This window comes from Amblyomma mixtum, chromosome 4 (assembly GCF_055824585.1).
Source record: "Amblyomma mixtum isolate Tamu chromosome 4, ASM5582458v1, whole genome shotgun sequence".
NCBI lineage: Eukaryota > Metazoa > Arthropoda > Arachnida > Ixodida > Ixodidae > Amblyomma > Amblyomma mixtum.
In genome coordinates this window covers 156,497,669-156,520,449 of record NC_143015.1, presented here as the reverse complement: position 1 = coordinate 156,520,449, position 22,781 = coordinate 156,497,669, and the positions used below count along the sequence as shown (strand labels likewise).

Below are 22,781 nucleotides of genomic sequence, written 5' to 3'. Positions count from 1 at the left end.
ATAGTAGAACTATAAGCTTCGTTTGAGGAACACGTGGTCCGGAGACTTTTGTCCCTGACTGTACAGTTTTAAAAAAATCAGCATATTACTCGTTCATTGCAATAATCTAAGAGCACTTGCTGCTGGGCTAGTTGGTTTTGGTTCATATTTGAATAGGTTTTAGGCGCAAAAAACACGCTTCGTGGCGCTTCGTCCTGTTACCTACCTATGTGTCATTCTTTTTTTTGCGCCTAAAACCTATTCAAATATGAACGAAAACCAACTAGCCCAGCAGCAAGTGCTCTTAGACTATGTTTCTAGTACAGTGGGCCCTTCATTTTGTGTGTCATCTCCACGTTTCATTGATTGTATCACATGTGTTGGCGCTTCGTCCTTTTACCTACCTATGTGTCTGTCTGTTTTTTGCGCCTAAAACCTATTCAAATATGAACCAAAACCAACTAGCCCAGCAGCAAGTGCTCTTAGACTATGTTTCTAGTACAGTGGGCCCTTCATTTTGTGTGTCATCTCCACGTTTCATTGATTGTATCACATGTGTTGGCGCTTCGTCCTTTTACCTACCTATGTGTCTGTCTGTTTTTTGCGCCTAAAACCTATTCAAATATGAACGAAAACCAACTAGCCCAGCAGCAAGTGCTCTTAGACTATGTTTCTAGTACAGTGGGCCCTTCCTTTTGTGTGTCATCTCCACGTTTCATTGATTGTATCATGTGTTGGCGCTTCGTCCTGTTACCTACCTATGTGTCTGTTTTCTGCGCCTAAAACCTATTCAAACATTGCAATAATCTTTAGTTCCGGGTTCAACGCTGTGTCTGAAGTATTTACCTGTCCGTCGTCTCTTTCGAGGTTTTTTTAACCAAAAATTTTGCGTTATTTACGAGGAGGAATTTGAGCATGCGCTTCGAACAGCTGAGTGATGGTACTCCCCTTGCTGCTTGCTAGCCTAACGTCCACACAGCTGTCCTGCGAAAAATATGCCGTCACGATAAGAGCGCTTTGCTAATGGACGTCTGACTTCCTCTGCAACCTCGAGAAAACGTAAGGTACGGTTAATAAAGGAGGGGAGAGGAGGTTAAGCGCTTTTGCATATGCCATGCTCTCTCGGTTCCAAGAAATTGCTGAGGTTCAACGTGGCTTGAACCTAGTTATACAAGCTAAAGCTTTGTTAAGCACGGTCTCCACTGTCTTAAATCAAATGTCAAGGTCACAGGTCAAGGTCAAAGATGGTCACAGTCATATGATCACGTGGTCATACTGCTATGCATGGGCCGTACCACCACGCAGTTAAGTTCGGTTTGACCTTGTGAGGCATTAAAGGTCATTATCGATGTGGTGCCTACTGTCTGAAATCAGGTGTCAAGGTAAAGGTAAAGCTCATGAGTCAAGGTCAAAGGTCAAGGTCAGGTACCCAATGATCATATTCATATGATCACGTGGTCGTACTGCCATAGCTTGGGCCATACCACCACGCAGTTGAAGTTCGGTTTAACCTTGTGAGACAGTGAAGGTCATTGTCTCATCCACATCGGAATCCAAAGTTGTACCCCAAGGAGTAGAGCTCACGCTCTAGAAACTTGTCTAGGTTAGGTTAGGTTAGCGAGTGACCTCACAGGTACGACACCGCACACTAACCCATTTACTATACAACTGACACACTCTCATTCATTCATTCATTCATTCATTCATTCATTCATTCATTCATTCATTCATTCATTCATTCATTCATTCATTCATTCATTCATCTTTATTCGACATCTTTACAGAGGTCTGGAGCACAGACAAAAAACTGAAGAAAACAGCTTGACGGGGTCTGTGCCCCTTAACCCCACAATTCTGGACACAAGCACTTTTGAACGGGAAAAAGTTTATGAACGAAGTTTTTTCACATATTGGAAGACTTCAATGTAACAATTAATATATCCGCAAATATACCGTCGGCCGGCTTGTATTATTTTGCTATTAGCGTTTTTTCTGTCGATAAGAGCATTCGCCCATTTATTTTCTATTGCAGTCTTAACTGTTCGATGCGAGCGACAGAAAAACTAAAAGATTTCCCTACACATGGGAAGAATGGACCATTACCTTCAATATTTCCTTAAGAGTACTTAAAAATTTTCAGATACTCGAAATTTTCGTCCAAGAATGTTGACGTGCTGGAAGGAACCGTTTAGAAGTTCGAGATACGGCCATCAAATGATCAGGTTGACTTCGCGGGGCAGTGGCGCATCGCTTAACCACTGCATCACTGCGCCAGGAGAACTCCCAACGAACTATGATTGTTAAGTAGAGGGCGATAAGTCCCGCATATATGGGCAATAAAACATTATAACAATAAATAAACACTGTCTCGTCATACCCTCAAGGCGTAGCTCTAGCGTCCCTTACAGTTTTAGCGTGCTCACACTATGGCCCCCACATACTGACTTCGCCTATCTTGGGCTGAGTCCTGCTTGACATTGAAAGGCGAGCCTCGAACCGGAACCGAAACCGATGTGAAAACCAAAACGGTAGCTCACCTAGCTCGCATTTGGCCTAAGTTGTCCGCCATTCCTTTTCTATCGCAGCGAATCAGCGAGCATGTTGCGAATTCAGGGCTACCCGGATCGCAGTTGTCCATCACGGCCATTGGCATGTCAGTAGACGGCGTTGCAAACTTCGCGCACATCGTGGACCTGCTGAGGTGAGTACCCAGGATCAATCTGTGGCTGGTCCCAGTGTTATCACCATCATCATCAGCCTGACTACGCACACTTCATGGCAAAGGCCTCTCCCATGTCTCACCAGTTAACCCTGTCCTTTGCCAGTTGCCGCCACCGAATCCCCGCAAACTTCTTAATCTCATCCGTCCACCTAACTTTCTGCCGCCCCTGCTATACGCTTGCCTTCTCTCGGAATCCACTCCGTTACCCTTAAAGACCAGCGGTTATTTTGCCTTCGCATTACATGCCCTGCCCAAGCCCATTTATTCCTCTTGATTTCGACTAGGATATCATTAACCCGCGTTTGTTCCCTCACCCACACCGCCCGCTTCCGATCTCTTGACGTTACACCTACCATTTTTATTTTCATAGATCGGTGCGTTGTCCTTAAGCTGAACCCTTTACGTTAGCCTTCATTCTTCTGCCCCATAGGCTAGTACCCGTAAGATGCGGCTGTTGCATACTTTTCTCTTGAGGGATACTGACACGAGAATTTCTTTAAGTACAAAAATTCATTCTCCCTGCCGGAAACTCATTCATCCACACATTTACTCGAGATAGTGTACTTTAAAAAAGCGTAAGAAATTAGCAGGAATTCCTAATGACATTATGTATTGGCAGTGCGGCAGCATTAGAAGCTACTTATTCTTTACCGGAAGTTACGTCACCTGCGGTTCAGTGACGTCGCTTCTCTCCAGCCAATGGGAATTATCCGGCCTGGTCTCATCACTTCCCTCCAAACAAAGAGCGAATTTTAGGACCGGGAACACATTTTTTTACTGATCAGGCTTGCTATCCCATCGAACAAAAGTTTTCTCGGAATTATCTTCGAACCATTGGTCCTTTCATATGTCATGTCGTTAATTAACGGTTAACGCGTCTTGATGTGTCAAATTTAAATAACTACTGCGACACATCGGTCACAGCCTCATAAGACCGACGACAATCGGCCATGTAACACTGATATGTGACCGACATCGTCGGCATAAAATGATGGTTTGGTTTGGTTTTTTGGGGTGTAACGTCACAAAGAAACTCAGGCTATATTAGGGACGCCGTAGTGAAGGGCTCCGGAAATTCCGACCACCTGGGGTTCTTCACTGCACTTTAAAGAACCCCAGGTGGTCGGAATTATTCCGGAGCCCTCCACTACGGCGTCCCCATAGCCTGAGTCGCTATGGAATGTTAAACCCCAGTAAACCAAACCATCATTTTATGCCGACGAGGACCACGCAGTCTGAGCGGGGTCTCGCTGTGACAGCTTACGCTGTGTAAAAGAGCAGCCAGCTTCACGATATGCGCCGCCTCTCTGCAGGACAGCGTTCATGCCGACCCTGTTCATATCGATAGCGCACGTTGCCTACGCGGACTCCGGGAGGCCCGACTGCCTCATCCTGCCCTCGTCTGTGCACCACTTCCCGGCAGGCCTGACGCCTGGATACGGACACACCATGGTGAGAGGGCGGCACGTGCAGATGTACCCAGACAAAAAAGGCAGAAACCTTACGCTGAAGCTGCTTGAAGTGCTAAAAGACTAATATGAAGTTTTACAGCGAAACCTCTACTATTCGCACTACAACCCCCAAGGTCAAGTTTGGTGCGCTCATAGAACGTTTGATTGATGGTTTGGTTTATTGGGGTTTAACGTCCCGAAGCAACTCAGGCGAGGGACGCCGTAGTGAAGGGCTCCGGAAATTTCGACCACCTGGAGTTCTTTAACGCGCACTGACATCGCACAGTACACGGCCCTCTAGAATTTCGCCTTCGATGGACTGAATGACGACCTATTGGTTGAATGACTGACTGATTGATTGATTGATTGATTGATTGATTGATTGATTGATTGATTGATTTATTTGGTTATTTGGGGTTTAACGTCCCAAAGTGACTCAGGCTATGAGGGACGCCGTAGTGAAGGGCTCCGGAAATTTCGACCACCTGGGGTTGACACCCCAAGTGGTAGTCGGCGTAACCAGCGGGCGCGTCGTCGTGGGAACCATTCGAAGGGTGGTTACCGTACAAAGAGGAGGGTACCGGGAGAGCAGAGGAAAGCCCCGACCAGAGGGTGGTTAATGTGGAAGGTGGAGGGTACGGCGAAAGTGCGCAAAGTTGCAACCGATGGGTGGTTGCCATGGTAACCAACCGGAGTGCAGTTACCTCGGAAGTAGAGGGTTACCGTGGAGGAAGGATGATATGGTGAGAGCACTGGGTTACGTAACCGGGAGGTGGTTACCACAGGAACCATTTGGAGTGTGGTTACCATAGAAGGAGCAGAGAGAGTATGCCACAGCGGAGGAATGAATGTAGCACGGTCAACTACGGCAGCTGTTGCGAAACGCGCTGCTCGAGGAGACGGTCATCGGTGGCGCCGCGCGCCTAGAGCGGCGGATTGGAGAACTAGCTGAGAAACAAAACTAAACAGAACGATCTACAAATGAAACTACATTGATATGGAATTGCTCTAATACTAATAACCTCAATATATCGTGAAATATAAATACCTTGTCAGCTGTCGTTGTCAGCTTTCGTCGACCATTTATTATAGCGGCTTTTTCTCCCATCTCCTTATGTACGTGTATTAAACGAAAATAAATCAATTCAATTCAATCCTGTAACGCAGCGGTAACGATCCTGTGGGACCAATTCAACTGGGACCAGTGGGTGGTACCATTGGTACACGGATTTTGAACCACTTAATTGCCGTAGAATGTTCGAAGTGGTATCAAACGATTCAGCGCGTTATAGCAGGATAAGATTACTAGTCAAATCAAAGCGTAGCTTATCATATGGATTCGCAACGACGACCTTTGGTTCTCCAAACCGCGATTTCTTGAAACCTCAAACGTCCATTACGGCCAAACTAATTGACGTAGCACATTCGAGGTGGTGCCATACGATTTGTCTTTTTGCGCTGTATACATTGGTATTAAAAAAGTAGATAACCGGATATTTATTTATTTATTTATTTCAAGATACCCCTAAAGGCCCTCTTCACGAGGGTATTACATAGGGGGCGGTAAAAATTCGAACATGAATATACAAGAAGGAACATCTAACATGAGTAACAGCGCAAAAAAAAACAAGAAAACAGCAATAACTGGTAGTCAGCAGGTATCAAAATTTGGCGGAACAACAAAATGCAAAATGAACAAAAACAAAGAAAAACAAAGATAAAAACAACGTAATGAACAGAACGCAAAAAACACAACTCAAACACATTACCGTGAGCAGAACGGAACTAGAAGAAGACTACACATCGCTTTGATTTTTAAAAGTTCATGAAATGAAGTCTCATTCGTTTCAGTTGCGATTGTGGAAGGCAGCCGGTTCCAATCAATAATGGTTTTGGGTATCAATGATTTGGCAAAACTTGAAGTGTGCCATGTGATGCGTTTGATCTTGGAAGGATGGTCACGGCGTGGAAACACTGCTGAGAAAATTCGTACCGGATACAGCGAAGATGGCTAATGACGCAGTATTCGTTCGATATTGCTAACGCTCGATACTCATACGCTGCCTCAGCGTTTTACTCTTTAATTTTTTTCTTCCTTCAGAACGAATCTCTGGCGCTCTTGCAACACTTGGAAGATGAACGAGTGCACGTCTCCATGGCCGTGGGGGTCACCATGAAGGGACGCTGGTACAAGCCCGCGAACCCTTCATCGCCATCCAGCTACAACCTTTTCCAGGGCTGCACCGACTTCGGCGCATCGCAGGATGTCGTCCCGGCATCTGTACGTGGCGTCTCAGATGGCTATAGGCTTCTCCACGCCAAGGAGTAGCTGTTGAAGTGGTCGTTTGATGAGCTGCCCTTGAATATAAATTTAAGTTTGCTTAAATGGAAACTGCATAGGTTTTAGAAATCAACCAGCTTAAGATGGTCGAATGTGGGAAACTTGCAGGTAAAGCATGCGAAGTCTTTTGTGGATATCACTTGAAATAGTAATCGCCGATTAAAATCCGGACCACCTTCAAGTTTTTCTGCAGCGCACAACGCCCAGTGGGGTGCGCACGATGACGTTATCGAAGGTATCGGTACATTTCCAACGCACAAACGCCTGCTTTGAAGAAAACAACCAACGCCACCGAAGGAAAGCTCTGCCGAGAGTTGTTTGGCAGCGTCTAACGTGTCAGGGTAGGGTGTGGCTGACGACAGCGGCAATTTGCAATCATACCTTCGTGACGTCACGCTGAATTTCCCTGCACTCCTCCGGTGCATTGAGGAGAAGTGCAAAATTGAATCGTTGATTACGTCGCTATTTTAAATGCTAGTGCAAAAACGCTAGGCATGCTTTACCTACAGCCTATATAGATTTTAATCCTTGAATATCGCGAAATTCTCAAAAAAGTGCGGCAGTTACCTTTTAATTCTAACTTCAGGTTTGCTCGAAATTATGCCAAATCGAAGCTAATCAAAAAGGCTTCCCTTAATTCGAATTTGTTGTCACTCGGACAAATTTTAAGTCTCCATTGAGTTCAGGTTATCGACACTCGAATGTTTGAACTTGAACTTGAACTTTATTTCTCCTCATCGCGAGTGGAGACTAGGACTAAAGGTACCAAGTACCTGACGAAAGGTCCCAGCGCCCTGCAGTAAACAGTTTCGGCAGCAGTGATATCCGAAGGAAATACATATAAATGGCAAAAGTACAGAATTTTCATAAGTACACACATCTGATACTTGTATATAATACACATTACACAGCCACAGTGCTCACATAGCACAACTGCCCGCTACATATCCATTCTGTGAATGGATATACGTGCATAGAAACAAACAGAAAAGGAACTGAATGACCGTGATCAAGAAAAGGGAATAACATGGGCTAGTAGCAATGCGGTAAGCTCTTTTTTGAAAGTACCCAATGAAGCACTAAAATCTAACAGTTCGTCAACTTTGTTTAATGTTTCACTTGACTTGTATAAGAATGTCTGCATTCCATAATTTGTTCTTGTTTTCGGCATGTGTATGATGTTTCGCCGTAGAAGGTAAAAGCATAAGGGAAAAAAAAGCATAGGAAAAAGCATAAGTCACCGTGAATAGAATAACGGTCGCATTGACCTCTGGGCTGCTGAAATATCGCTTGGTCGACACTTGGAAGACAGAACAAAGACAAGGCTGGAAGACTATCGTTAAAAAAAATGGCACGGAAGGGTACCAGATTTTTTCACCTTGACAGTGAAAGCGCTCAAAAGGACGAGGGCGACAGAAAAGCAAAGACATACAAAGCGCTTTGTATCTCTTTCCTTTTCTGTCGCCCTTGTCCTTTTGAGCGCTTTCACTGTCAAGATGGAAAACCAACTCGCCCACTCAATTCCATTATTCAATTATACCAGATAAGGAGGAACTAACAGCTCAAGCGCTCTTTTTTGTACAGCGGTGATATTGTGCTGGCTGAGAATTTCCACCGCGGCGAAAATGTTCCAACAATGCATGATTCTTTGCTTCGCTATCAGCGCTGTAGAAGCGAACCCGAGTGATGAATCGAGAAGAAAGCCATTCGCCTCTGACCTTTAACCCAATCTTTGAAACCGCGACAAACGTTATTGAAAATTATCACAACCAATGAGATTGCTGGTCAAATGATTAGGGGAATCCCCCAAGGTGGAGTAGATTTGTAATTAGGGAGTAATTACTCATTCCTACCATAAGCTTGCCGTCCTGGTTAGCTCAATTGGTAGAGCGACTGCTCCGGTGTAGCGGTGGTCCTGGGTTCGAACCCCGGACCAGGACGAATTTTTCTTTAACTACGAAGTTTCTGAGAAAGCTGTATAGCTTTCCTTTGTAGCCGTATGGCTGCGCTCGGGTGGATGCAAATGAGTAATTACTCCCTTATTAATGAGATTGCTTACACTGAGATTTCAGGTAAAGTACCATGAACCCGCCCTTGTTTGTTAAACCGCGTTGTTTTCCCTTTCTTCTAGCTTTAACTCTACCAGTTTCCTTTATACCTAGCTACTCAGTCTTTAGTTTCCCATCAACATGCACCAAACGTCGTAAAATAAACGTAAAGCATTTCAACGCGGTACCGTTGAGGCCCCGGTTCGGCAGAAAATCCGGCGTCGTGGTCGGCGTTCTGAGCGAAAATTCCCCGCAGAAGCAACCTAGATGACCCACCTAGGTCACGTGACCTTATGACGTCATCACAACTTGCCCACCGCATTGTGAACCGAGTGACCACCGTGGCAGGTGGCTGTTCAATTGGTCGCGAGAGGTTGGTTGCTCGGGAAGAGCAATGTAGGTCACACAAGCCTCACCCGGTGGCAGCACCTCCCATCATCATCATCAGCCTGACTACGCCCACTGCAGGGCAAAGGCTCCTCCCATGTCTCTCCAGTTAACCCTGTCCTTTGTCAGTTGCCGCCACCGTATGCCCGCAAACTTCTTAATCTCATCCGCCCAACTAACTTTCTGCCGCCCCCTGCTACGCTTGCCTTATCTTGGAATCCTCTCCGTTAGGGATGTATGAATGTGAAGTCGAGAATGGCCAACTCCTAATATACGGGCATAAACCCGTTAACGTTCATGTCATACCTTTAAGACGGAGCTGAAGGGTCCGCTCCAATTTCTTTTAACGTTACCTTTACCATTTTCGACTCCATACATAGCTACGCGGCCTTTAATTTGAGAACATGCAGCAATCGCCGTAAAAGGCATCTAAAGCGTCTGCCATTTTTGTCCTGACGCGCAAATCTCCTTTTCTTTCGCGTCACCTTTGGCACCCGTCTGCCGGCAACGTATCGCCAAGGTGAAATATTCAGAGTCTTTTGTAGTACATTCCTTTCTCGGTTTCATTATCTCGCAGGTGTGTGCTGGTGGAAATCAGTACAGCGTAATGGCACGCAACTATCATTTCGACCAAACACTCCTGGGCGGATTCACATTCGACATGAACGCCCAGCGTGTCCTCGTCTTCGACAGCAAACGAGCAGTTGCGCTCAAGGTATACTGTACCTCAAATGCATTACTTTGAAGTATCTGAAGTTCCCCGGTGTACTTGAACACTTTATTTATTTATTCGGGATACCTCTAACGGGCCTCTCTGAGGGTATTAAAAAATAAGGGAGAAATGGGGGAGGGGGCAGTGTTTGCTGCAATATGAGGAACTTCAAGAAATAGAAAGAAGGTACAATCAAGACGCTAGTTAAAACAAGGTAGTATAATTTTAAACACACGAGACTAACTCTACAAGCACACGAGAATGAAATACCAATCTCAGCTGGTAAATAAAAATAACAACGAATGAAAGTAGTAACGGAAACGAGAAAAGTGTCCAATAAACGTCAAATAGTCAGTTTAGGTCAAGTCAGGCATGAAGCAAATTGCGATGTAATCGGTGCACATCGAACAACCCCAGGTGGCCGAAACTGTGTGTGCCTGTGCGTGCGTGCGTGTGTGTCGCGTTTTGCGAGTTAACGATGGTGTAACACAAGGTGTTGCCGCGATGCCAGACTTTCCCTGAATGAAGAAGTGCAAAAATTCTACCCTTGCTCTCTTTGTTTGGGTACAGAGAAGTCTTTTTTTTTTTTCACAAGCGGAGATAGAAATTGTTTTATACGGAGCATACATCACGCCTTTGAACCTTTTGTATCTGTGCAATGAGTATAAACACCCAATTTTACTTGCATATTCCTTAACTAGTATTCATGGATCACCACGTGGTATTCCCCTACGACATCTAAATAAGCAATAGTTTTCAGTGTTCCCTGTTCCCCGTTTTCAGTTCTGCGATGGCAAGCAGTACTACGTGGTTCTGACCTACGGCGTCGCCGCCTACGACATCGAGTACGACGTCTCCCCCGACGCGTGCCCCCTCCTCAGCATCTACGGACCTTACAGCCGCGTCAACACGCTCACCAACCTGCGAGACTTTCTCGGGTACAACTACACCACCGTTTCGAAGAAGGCGGACTGCGACAGGCTCGCCTGAGCTGCGCTGCGTCTCGAACTCTGTACGTGTTTGTGCCATTATGAGCGCTGACAATATACACTTTTAGCATGCCGTGTACCGTGTTGCCGTTATCGTTACCGAAGTACCGGGAGCGCGCCTACCGCTAGTGAACACGCTCTGATTGGTCCCGATGCGGCAGGCGCGCACGCGGCTGCCGGGTACCTGGCGCCATCTGGCGCCGTCAAGGCGATCAGCGCATGCGCATTGGCTGCATGCGGGCTCCCGGTACTCCGGTACCGGCAACACGGTACACGGTATGCTAAAGGTGTCTAATGACGCGATAGCGTAAGAGACCCCGTTATGCAGAAAATTCCGACGTAGCCGTTGTCGGAGTTGTGAGCGATAAATAGGTTTGCCCAGGCAGCCACCCCCGGAGAAGCAACCTAGGCGGGCAACCTAGGTCACGTGACCTTGTGGGGTCATCACAACCTACCCACAAGGTTGTGAGAAAACTAAACATGCACACTGGCAGGTGGAAGTTAAATTATTTGTTGCTCGCAGGAGGTTGCTCGCGAAGAGCAACTTGCGTCGCACAAGACCCACAATGTGGCAACACCTGACATATGAATGTAAAGTTGGGGATGACCAATTTCGCATATACGGGCATTAACTCAACGCTATCGCGTCATAAGTTTAAGGCGTAGTTTAAGTGTCCTCTAAATTTTTTTTACACGCCTAATCTGCGCTTGCAACCTCCATATAAAGTTTCATAATACAACTAGAAGGAAAGCTAGACGTGCTACACTTCATCCGCCATGGAAATGCGCAGGAATGCCGGGAAGACTAGGTTTCTTACTTGGCTTGGCTATTGTTGGCCATACAACGCAGATTTAGCCGTAAAATAATGACTCTCCTCGAGGCAAAGCTCTAAGAAGTGCTCTCAGATTTCGCATTTCAGTCTAACACCAAACTTTTATTTTTGTTAAATCTAATGAAGATGGGAAGAACGCTGTATTGAAATAATTTAATCTACACACAGAGTGGAGCATCGCGGTGCAACTACCAATTTCTAGATGCAGTTCTTGTTTTAGGCTCAACACTAGTTAAGTAAAACACTCAAAATCATCTTCCCGGCTTTCTCGCAGGCGACGATGACTCTCTGAAAAACTCGCATTGACGGTGGCGCCACCTTTCCCTCTTGATAATATTTAGCAACTCTATGCGCACATCGTCTCTACGAGCTCCACTGATTCAAAACAAATCATCTTCAACTGCGCACGCGCCATTCCTATTAGTGATAGGAGAAAGCGACAGATGGCGGTACCTGTCAAGCACACATCTGAACACGCTTCCGTCGCCCTCGTGTGTTTGTTCTCAGCCGATTCTCAGGGGGCGCCACATGTCGCGAGAAAGGCGGATTGTATTGAGAGAAAGCAAACTTAAAAGGGAGAAGTTGAGTTGGCAGACAGTGATGCCAACCCTAGGGATTTATCCCTAGATCTAGGGGTTTTTTCTTTGCTTCAGGGATCTAGCGTCTTTTTTGCGAAATCTAGGGATTTTGAGAGGCCGTAGAATTGCTACTCTAAGCGGCTTAATGGCAGGTGTATCTGATTATTTTGCGCTTGGAACAGAAAAAACTATGAAAAATGCTAATTACTACTCCTTTATTTTTACTATTCTGCCGAGCCGAGAGAGGGCGAAAGCAGTTCTGCAACGCGAAATTATCGACTGCTGCACAGGGAGGAAAAACGAAACCATGTGAATTTCAAACTGTTTAACGTACGTGCCATCTCTGGAGCTTCGAGTGACTGCTCCTCTACGAAAGACGAAGTTGAATTTTGACTTTAGTGCCTGGATCAACGCGCTACGTTTACGCTCACCGCTAACCTTTATACCAAAAAGTGCCACAATTGTTCGCATTCTCCACGTATGCTAGACCACTTGAATTAAACGTGCTGTTCCACCAAAAAACACATTCAAAGTTGTAAGGAATCACTTTCCGATTTTGTAATTACCAATCTTACGTCTGTATAATTGCTCTGTAACTATAACAAGATTACATTTTTGGTTATGTCAGTTTCTTGGGACGTCAATCCTTAGTAGCTCCAAAACTATTTGATCGTCTTTGATTGCGACTATGATCAATAAATAACTGTGCGGTGAGATACGCCATTTCACCGCTTCTGAATGTTCTCTATGAGGCGAGAAGGGGTCTTTCATTAATTCAAACATTTTCGTCAATCCTTAAAACAACCCTTAATGGTGTCTGAGTAAAATACTTTCATGTGTTGATGGGGCTTAGCAGAAAATGCCAGCTCTTTCAACTTGGTATCAACTGCATTTATTTTTCAAAGGGCTGCATAGGTTCTTTGCGCGTAAAGATAAGCCGGCTGAAGGAGCAGCTCAAAAGCCGGTGCGCTGAAACGGGAGTCGTCTGCTCGTGAGCGTCGTTGCTCCCTATCTTTCTCTCCAGTGATCACACGTCTCTGTAAAAGCTGGCGCCATTTGTGGGCCCTCTATGTAAGGTAAATCGACAAAAAATGGTGCAATTGTGGCTAACACGCTTTTATTTATGTCTGACAAAATGTATAACCAGTGGACGAAACAGTGAACTGCGCTGAGACATTGTTAAAGCTGAAATGGTCGCATTAACAATTAAACAATTATAGGCTAGGGATTTTTCTTCAATCTAGGGATTTTTGGAGGTTCAATCTAGGGAGAAAACGTTGACCTGAGTTGGCATCACTGTTGGCAGACGAGGCTAGGAAATTTGTGGGGGTAAGGTGACTGCTGCTGGCGCAAGAGTAGGTTAATGGAATGTCTACGGGAGAGGCATTTTTCTTTCAAAAATTTTTAGACAGTCTATAGACTGTCCATAAACATCTGTCTCTGTCTGTAAAGTCTATAGACCCTCTATAGAGAAATCCTAGAGAACAGTCTGAAGGCAATACAAATGCTATGACAGTCTACACGCAATCTATAGATTTATGGCCATACAGTTTTAGTAGACTTTTATTCTATATACTATAGAGAACAGCCTGAAGGCAATACAAGTGCTATAGACAGTGTATAGACAATCTACAGTTTTGTGGCCATACACTTTTAGCTGACTTTCAGAGTCTATTGACTATAGAGAACAGTCTGAAGGCAATGCAAATGCTATAGACAGTCTGTAGACAATCTATAGATTTATGGCCATACACTTTCAGTAGACTTTTACATTCTATAGATTATAAATAAACAAGAAGGAAATATCTATTGGAAGGTAATAAGGCTACAAGATGTCTACAGACTGTCCATAGACCATTTTTATAAGGGCGTCTGAGGCTGGCCTAGTTAGGCTGATGATCTTGATGGTTGTCATGATGAATGAACACGCATGCATACTCCACTTCTGTAAATACCAGTAGTATAAGTGGTTAAATTCTCCCCAGCTCATGTGTCCCGTAAACTTTTGTTGCCGACTGTACTTTGAATGCCTTTAAAAAGTACTTTCATTTAAAAAAAATGGCTGAGGCTTAACTTGGTTAAGCCTGGAGAATGCGAAGCATCATCGTGTCGCGTAATTTGGAGGCGCACAACCACAGCGATGGCGCGAGGTGGGCCCCCGTTTCTCCACTGTCGTGACGTCATCAAGTCACGTGGTGTGACGTCATGTATCACGTGATTTGGAGGCGCACAACCACAGCGACGGCGCGAGGTGGGCCCCCGTTTCTCCACTGTTGTGACGTCATCGTGTCACGTGGTGTGACGTCATGTATCACGTGATTTGGAGGCGCACAACCACGGTGAAGGGCTGAAGTGGTAGCTGAAGTAGTATGCTTCGCATAAAATGGCAAATATTCTACACTCACTGTCGGCGATGAAAAAGCTTTGACCCAAAAACCTTTTACATTGCAGGTCTTCGAACGCAAGTTTGTGACCATTGCCGCACCAACTCAGGGACGGAATGCAACGGAGCAAGAGCGACATAGATTTCGTCGCTATTTAGTTTCTTAACTCACTCCACGTGTTCCGCCATTGGTGGACTCGTTTGTGAACTTAAGCGAGAAATTTGACTCGCATTACACGTCAATTATTTTTATGCTTTGTTTTTGCTGGCTTAGACAGCCACAAAAAGACTTTTGTTCGCAGAGACTGTACAGCTATTGTCAAGCATTTGTTCATTTATTTATCTTACGCGGTTTTGAGGGCGTTTTTTAAAGGCGTTGCAATAGGGAAAAGAACAAGTTAGTTTACAACCAGGCTATAAGGCGGGCTTTCACAATATAGAAGCTCAAGCAAGTGTAAACATATATCATGTTGATGAGTTTTGTTTTTAGCAATTATCATTTTCATGCCGGCGATATAATCCTGTTGTGTGAGCAACGGTAGTGGAACTCTGCACGGTGAAGCATCGCTTCAGGAATTACCGCTCTCTGGCTTTAAAACATTCATTTGTATTTTATTTAATTTTCTGCAGCAAAACTCATCTTCGCTTCATTATTGTTTCTTGTTGGGGTGATGCAAAAATATATTTTCTTTTTTTTACGAGAATGCATTGAAGCGTCTTCAATAAAGCGGATGTTACTGCGCTGTTACACTTTATCACAAAGATTTCTGCCCCATAGGTGAGTACCGGTAAGATACAGCTGTTGTGTACTTTTCTCTTGAGGGTATTGGTAAACTGCCATTAATGATCTGAGAGAACCTGCCAAATACGCTCCAACCCATTCTTATTCTTCTAGTTATTTCCCTGCCATGATCCGGATCTGCGGTCACTACCTGCCCTAAGTACACGTCTTACCTTACCACTGATTTCTCATCGACATGTCGTTTTTCGGTGCTGATTACTTCCGTTTTTATACATTGCTTTTCTTGCCATTTTCGCGCATTAACCGTTAACGCCACCATCAAATGACTCACACTTAGTGCTTCCACTCGTTCAACGCTGCCAGCTTGACGTCTCTATTAATTTCAGATAGAGGTTGGTGGGTATACGTAGCACGATACAGTACTGAATGAAGCGATGATCAGGCGAGGTGGAAGTGTTGGTAACGTAGTCACCAAAACGCTTGGTTTTGAGGAAAGAAAATGACCCAGTGTCTCATATTTCGGTGGACACCCAAATCATTCCGTAAGCGAAGGGATAAAAGAGGGAGTGAAAGAAGAAAGGAAGAAAGAGGCGCCGCAGTGGAGGGCTCCGGAATTATTTTACACCACCTGGGGATCTTTAGCGTATCTGTCCTCGCTTCGGCGAGCGCGGCTTCGGCCGCTTATCTTTTTTCAGCAGTGGATCCGCTACGGCGGACGCAGTTGTTGCTGCGACGCGCGTCTTTTCTTTCTTTTTTCCTCTTTCCTCTGATCTCTTAACTCTCCTCTATCTGCACGTGGCAGCGGTGGTGGCTTGGCTCGAGCCAGTAGGCAGGCCCGTGCAATTTCCTTTTCATCCTTCTCTCAGTCACAACAATAACGTGCTCTGACATCGCACAGCACACGGGCGCCTTTTGCGTTTCGCCTCCATCGAAACGCGGCCGTCGCGGTCTGGTTCGAACCCCGGCCGGGTAATCTCTAGAAATTTAAAAAACTGACGGCTAATACTAGTGGCCGAGTATAAACCTAATTGCAATCGGTCGTCCATCGGTAATAGTTAAAAAAGTTAACAGATTTTGGTTAACCACTTTACTAGTTAATATGATTTACCTGTTTTCTGACGTCCACTAGCGCTGCTATTACTGTGCTGCGAAAAGTTTCTTATCTCAAAAACCTCATATTTTAAATTAGTACCGGGCCTCCCTAGTATAAATAACGTTTGGAATTTAAAGTGGAAGTTTGTCAGCAGTATCGCGTAACCAGCGCGTGCAAGAAGTTGGTTGTTTTAATTGGTTTACGGGGATTAACGTCCCAAAGCGATTCGGGATTTGAGAGACGCCGTAGTGGAAGGACACGAATGCCAGAAGCGCGACGAACGTCGACTATAACTTTGGTATATTGGTAAATTGGTTTTTGAAGAAAGGAAATGGCACAGTTATTTGTCTCGCATATCTCGGTGGACACCTGAACCTCGCCCGCGCCATAAGGTAAGGGAACAAAGTAGGAGTGTAGAGGAAGAGATGCCGAGAGTATCTGTCCTCGCTTCGGCGAGCGCGGCTTCGGCCGTTTGTTTTTTGAGCAGCGTCCGCTCCGGCAGACGCAGTTGTTGCTGCGACGCGCGTCTTTCCTTTCCTTTTTCTCTTTCCTCTGCTCTTTTAACTCTCCTCTATCTGCACGTGGCAGCGGTGGTGGCTTGGCTCGAGCCAGTAGCAGGCCCGTGCAATTTCCTTTTCATCCTTCTCTCAGTCAACAACAACAACCGTAGTGGAGGTGTCCAGATTAATTTCGACCACCTGGGGATCTGTAACGTGCACTGACATCGCACAGTACACGGGCACCTCTTGCGTTTCGCCTCCATCGAAACGCGGCCATAGCAGTCGGGTTTGAACCCGAGTACTCCGGCTCGGTAGACGAGCGCCTTAACCACTCAGCCACCGCGGTGGGTTGAAAGCTTGGCGACTCAAGCTTTTTAGTCGGAACTCGTGGCGCGCTTGAGGGCGTCCAGATACAAGGAGAACCAGTTATGCGCTTTTCCGTTTCTCAAAACCAAGAGAGGATAGACCTCGAAAAAGATTAGGCTGGGAACTAGACTGCCTTATTTGCTATGTTCAAATGGGCCCTGGACCGGCTTGCATGAAGCAAATAAGACGTGACCTAGTGACGTCATCACAATCTGCCCCCCGGGGCAGTTCAATGACTGATGACGAGAGTATACTCGGGAAGAGCAATCTTGGTCCCAGAAGTCCCAACGGTGGCTTCTTAAACCCTTAAAGACAGAGCTTAAGTGTTTCCTCCAATTTTTAAAAAAATGTATTTAAAATTAAGCCAAGCGACACCCAACAGCACTTAGTTTGGTTCACATCGTAGCACAGTCCGCTGGTTTTGTACACGCTCGGTTAATTTTAGATAGCACGCTGTACCCATAAACAGATACTAATATCCTATCGCGATTTCAAGTTACATTTCTGACTTCGGTTTTGTAGTAAGGATAGTCTCGATCCATGATCGAGTATGATGAACGAAAGATGAACCAGAGGACACCACGTTTTATATATATTCGAACACGACCTACAGACGTAGTTCTGTATGTCCTAGCGAAGTTTTCTTCTTCCGAGCCCTACTCTAAAATGTATTCTACCGAAAGGAGCTGGCGCCCCCAGAAAGATTCCAAGCGTGCTCTTTATAAAGACCAATTTTTCAATTCTCAAGGCGCGGCACTGAAAAAAAAATTGAGCAGACAGTATTTTTCAAAAATAAAAACACTTATTTTCTCGAGTCATCACAGTTTTTGCGGTCGCGTGCAACAGTGGAAGAAAAGAAAAGGAGGTCGACTGAGTACAAAAGGAAACCTGAGCACATCATCATCATCATTCCTTCGCGAGTTCCGAGACGTCCACGTCTGCAAGGCCCAGCGTCTGACACCTCGTACTTACCGGTGAGTAGGACCAGCGGTGCGCAACAAATGTGGGAATATTTGAGCTTGCCCCTCAGAGTTAACTCAACTGAGCGCGCAGATTCGGGATTATTTTGAGGAACTCGACAGGGCTGAAAATTACGCTAGCCTACCTTCTTCCCGCAAACAGTACCACCCAGTTTTCGCTGTCGCAGGTGAAATGGAGTGCAGTGGAGGATTTCAAGCGCACGGACCGCCGACTGGATCGGGAGACTCGAGTAAAACCAGCAGCGTTCGCTTAGGAAGCCTTGGGGGTTCCGCGGTTCTCATCAGCGGAGACACAGCGCACTTTCTGTTGCCTTGCACGGCAACTGAGACCAAGCCATGCCAGATCGCCCAGCACCTGCCTGTGCTGAACCTTTACCTCTCGAAGGTCAAGCTGGAAATCCACGAACTGCGCCGAACACGCACAGAACTCGTAATTGCTTGCAATGACTGCAAGGGTCCCTCGCCTGCGGTTGCAGAAGACATTCCTGATATCGTCGAGTTTCTCTCTCTCCTACTCAGTACCCACCATTGCCTGACAGAGCTTGACATCAGTGCCGGCAGGCCTAGTTTGTACTACAGGCTCTTTCGTGATGCACTCCGAGGTAACAAATGGATCAAGAAAATCAAACTACACAGCTCGGTTATCGATTACCTTGGTCCTGAAAATACCTTCTACCTGACAGTCCTGTCCTTGTTGAACCTCGAACACCTCGAGTGCAATACCGATGACGACTGCGGAGGCTCATTTCTGTACATGCTGTCTACCGTTCTGCGGAAGTCCTGGTCTTTGAAGTCACTGCGCATTCCGTACCTAACATGCAAGAAGCCCGAGGACGCCAGGATGCTTCTGACGGCAATAACAGAAAACAAGTGCTTTTTGCTAGACCTTTCACTCAACTCTGCAATCATACAACTGGCTCCGATCGAATGCGCGACTGACTTCGCAGAGTACCTCAAGAAGGAGTCTTGCTTGCTCACGCTGACGATAAGTGGAGCCGCCTTGTGCACTGGAGTCGCCATGAAAATGGTCCTTGGAGCGCTTTCCTTAAATGACACAATCCTGAAATTGCAGTTCCGCTCCGTATCCATCGATGAGGAGTTCATCGCCCACATAGGCTGCATTGTTCAAAATAATACCACAATTCGCCGTCTCCACATCTTTCCACCCTGCCAATGCTGGTACTTACGCCTAGTGTATCAGGACTTGTGGTTCCAAGCCTTGGTGGCGAATGAGACCCTCGAAAAACTGACGCTTCCATTATACATCATGGGACCACAACACTGGTCGGCGTTCTTCCGCCTTCTGTCTGGAAAGCGCAGCCCCAATAGCATGACCATTGTCGGAACCATTCCGGACGACCTCGATTTCGAACAAGTCTGCCTGGCAATGCGGGACAATGGAGTTGAAGATAGGGTTACCTTTGGCCAAGGGGCCGTATCCCGTGGCTACAGGGAAAACAGTGGGCTTCTTAAGTGCGCGGCATTTAGGCACGTATTCTTGTCTTCAGATGACGACAGGGGTACTCCGCTTTGGATTTTTGTGAGACAGCTATGCTCTGTCAGTCACGTGACATCGTTGACCCTGCACATTAACCCTGGCGCTCTCGACGAGAACCTGTCTCGGGCTTTGGTCCACTACATCGAAACCACCATCACGTTGAAGACCCTTCATGTGGATACTGGGTCTTTCGCCGTATATAGAAAGAACACGACCAAATCCTGGACGCCCATCATCGAATCGCTGGGGAGGAACCAGAGCATAACAGAACTGCTCGTGCAGCCCAACTGTATGGAGCCAGAAGAGATAGAACTGCTGGCTGATACCATCAATGACAACAAGAACATTAGGAGACTCATTGCTTGGAAATGCGGAACGTGGCGGTTCAGTATCTTCGTGAAGCGCCTGGCCGCAAGCATTGCTTCCAACTACAGCCTGGTCAGTGTCAAGTTTCCGGAGTTTGCGGACGCAGAGTTCTTTCCCATTTGGGACACGGCTCGGCGGAACGCAAGCTTCGTCGCTCGAGCTTCTCAGTTTCTGCGTGGAGCTGAAGTGAACAGGTACGTGGCACAGCAGATTTCTTTACCGTGATAGTGCTTTTAGCGTGAGCTACATTGGCCACAGTCTCGCCGTTTCGCGTGCTCCCTCCGTCGACCATACTGCGCATGCGCGAGGAGCGAGTGACGTCACTGCGCACCGCTGGCGCGCCTCGCCGCGCGCGCTCGCCGCTGCCGCTGCTGCCGCCGGCGCAGAGCCACGTGACGTCACTGCTCACGCTACGTATATCCTGGCATAGCAGAGCTAAGCCAATGCCAACTTTTTTTAATTCGAAAGCATTATGTGGCTCTGTCGCGTCAGTAAATGATGTCCGCAAATTTTTTCGGCACGAATACGTCGTTCTCTGAAGATAGATGTGTGAAAGCGTGACTGTGACACCGCGGTGGCTCAGTAAATAAGGCGCTCGTCTACCGATCTTGGGTACTCGGGTTCGAACCCGACCGCGGTGGCCACGTTTCGATGGAGGCGGAACGCAAAAGACGCCCGTGTGCTGTGCGAAGTCAGTGCACATTAAAGATCTCTAAGTGGTCTAAATCATTCCGGAGACCTCCACTACGGCACCTCTTTCTTTCACTCCCACCTTCCTGTCCTCCCTTGTGGCGCGGTTCGGGTGTCCACCAAGATATTTGAGACAGATACTGCGCCATTTCCTTTCCTCAAAAACCAATTTACAGATGGTGTCTGATAAAATGTTGCTGTGGGAAAACTTTGTTTGGTTGATGAGGTGTTATTAGCAAATTAATTGAACGCAAAAAACGCGAAAAATACGCTTAGACATCATTAGCCCTGAACGTCGATATAGCACACGGACGTCAGAACAGCCGCGGACGTAGACGTTTTGCTTTCGCATTGCTTCATTGCGGGTCGCCGCAGTGATTTCAATGTTTTTCATTTGCCGCCACTCTGACCTCACACTTCCTCTCACAAGCCTCGTTTACATGAACGCGACAGCGTCTTGAGTAGACTTTTCAAGATAGCCTGTTTTGAGAAGAAAAGGCGCGACTCATCCTCTACTCTTTCCCTCGATGTTTTTACACTTTCCCTCAAAGAGTGGACTCGAGTCGACTCCTGTCGGATTCATGTAAACGACGTTACAGGGCGGAACTGTAGGCGCCTCTGCCGTAAGCCTCGGTTACATGAATGCGACAGAAGTCGACTTCAGTTAACTTTTAAGGCGAAAGCCTTTTATGGCTCATACTCGCGGTGTCGGTCCGTTCGCTGTAATCGTGACAACTGCGGCCTCTCCTCCGCGCAGCGGCGCAACCTCCTCCCCTCCTTAGTAACCAGCGCGCCGGTGGGGGGGGGGGGGGGGGGGTGGGCGCAGCTGTGCATAGCAACTGTGACGTCACACAGTAGCTGTGCAATGAGCGCGCGCGCGGTTGGAGCAGTAGCGCGGCGGCGGTACAGGCGGCGGCCGGAGCAGCGGCCCGACGAGTCACGTAGCATGACGTCACAGCCACATCTCCTGCTGAAGGTCAAACTGCAACACCCGTTGACCTTGACGAAACATGGCGTAGTGGTGCTCTCGCTCCGCACGGCGGGGTCAGGGGTACAAGACCATTGAAGGATGAGCGTAAGGGGATGGGTGCCCCCAAACGATAACATTTGCATACCTTGAGCAGCAGTGATAACCGTTGACCTGTTGGGGTAATCCAGCGGATGCCTTGACAATTAGAAAAAATAAACTCAGTCCCACTTACCTGGAGCATCACTGTACGATCCCTTTAATTGGTTGCATGGTTACTAGCCAAAGTACAATTGGCTCCGTTTGAAATTCGCGGACTGTGACGTCACGACCATTTCGACCAATTAAAACAAGGTCAGCGTAGCTACGGCGGCCACGTGAGGTTCGCTTTGGCTGTCGGAGTGTTGCTTTCGCAACAAAGATGTATAAGGTCCGGGGCGGCAGAATCGGTTGGGGCCATCTGATCAGAAAATTTGCTCAGTATAGTGGCTGCGGTTTGCAGGGAAGAGCGTTAGCCAAAGATCGCTGGCTTTATAGAGGCATCTGCCTAGCAGTGTACCCTTGTTGACAATCATCATCACCAGCCTGACTACACCTATTGCAGGGCAAAGGCCTCTCCGATGTATCTCCAATTAACCCTATCCTTTGCCAGCTGCGGCCACCCTATCCCCGCAAACTTAATCTCATCCGCCAACCTAACTTTCTGCCCCCCCCCCCCCCCCCCCTGTTACGCTTGCCTTCTCTTGTAATCCACTCCGTTACCCTTAACGACCGGCGGTTATCTCGCCTCCGAGATAAGGCCAGAGTGGCCGAAAGGTGGCCGTACGCGAGCAGGCAGTTTTGTACTGGTTGAACCTCGTTATAACGAATTCGTAGGGGCCCGGCGATCACTTCGTTATAGCCGTAGCTTCGTTATAGCCCGTGTTGACCAAGCTTACAAGGGGGATTGTCATTCTTTCGCATGAGCTTGATTTCGACCAGGATGCCGTTAATCCGTGACATGATGTAACGATGCACTTTATCCACAGGATGATCGCAGGAGCTCTTGAACGGCTCTCCCGTCATCGTGCACTCCTGTCGGAATTCGCCCAAGTGGAGGCCATCTGCGAGGACGAAGCAGGGGCCGCAGTTAAAGATGGATTAAAGGCCTTCGAGG

General features: G+C 46.9%; 1 protein-coding gene across 3 annotated transcripts in view; it reads left to right on the top strand.

The window, feature by feature from the left end:
• LOC149348900 (uncharacterized) overlaps nucleotides 1–22,781 on the top strand; it is a 26,822-nt gene extending 4,041 nt beyond the window's left edge. For 2 of the 3 annotated variants that reach the window (XM_089541021.1, XM_089541023.1), the window contains exons 3-8: nucleotides 2,565–2,680; nucleotides 4,015–4,153; nucleotides 6,254–6,433; nucleotides 9,506–9,643; nucleotides 10,424–10,652; nucleotides 14,492–15,555. In XM_089541021.1, coding sequence (XP_089397147.1) covers nucleotides 2,565–2,680; nucleotides 4,015–4,153; nucleotides 6,254–6,433; nucleotides 9,506–9,643; nucleotides 10,424–10,630 — 780 coding nt within the window. In that variant the 3' untranslated portion in view covers nucleotides 10,631–10,652; nucleotides 14,492–15,555. Of the gene's footprint in view, nucleotides 1–2,564; nucleotides 2,681–4,014; nucleotides 4,154–6,253; nucleotides 6,434–9,505; nucleotides 9,644–10,423; nucleotides 10,653–14,491; nucleotides 15,556–22,653 lie in introns of those variants that run through there. The other variant, XM_089541022.1, reaches the window with a different exon arrangement.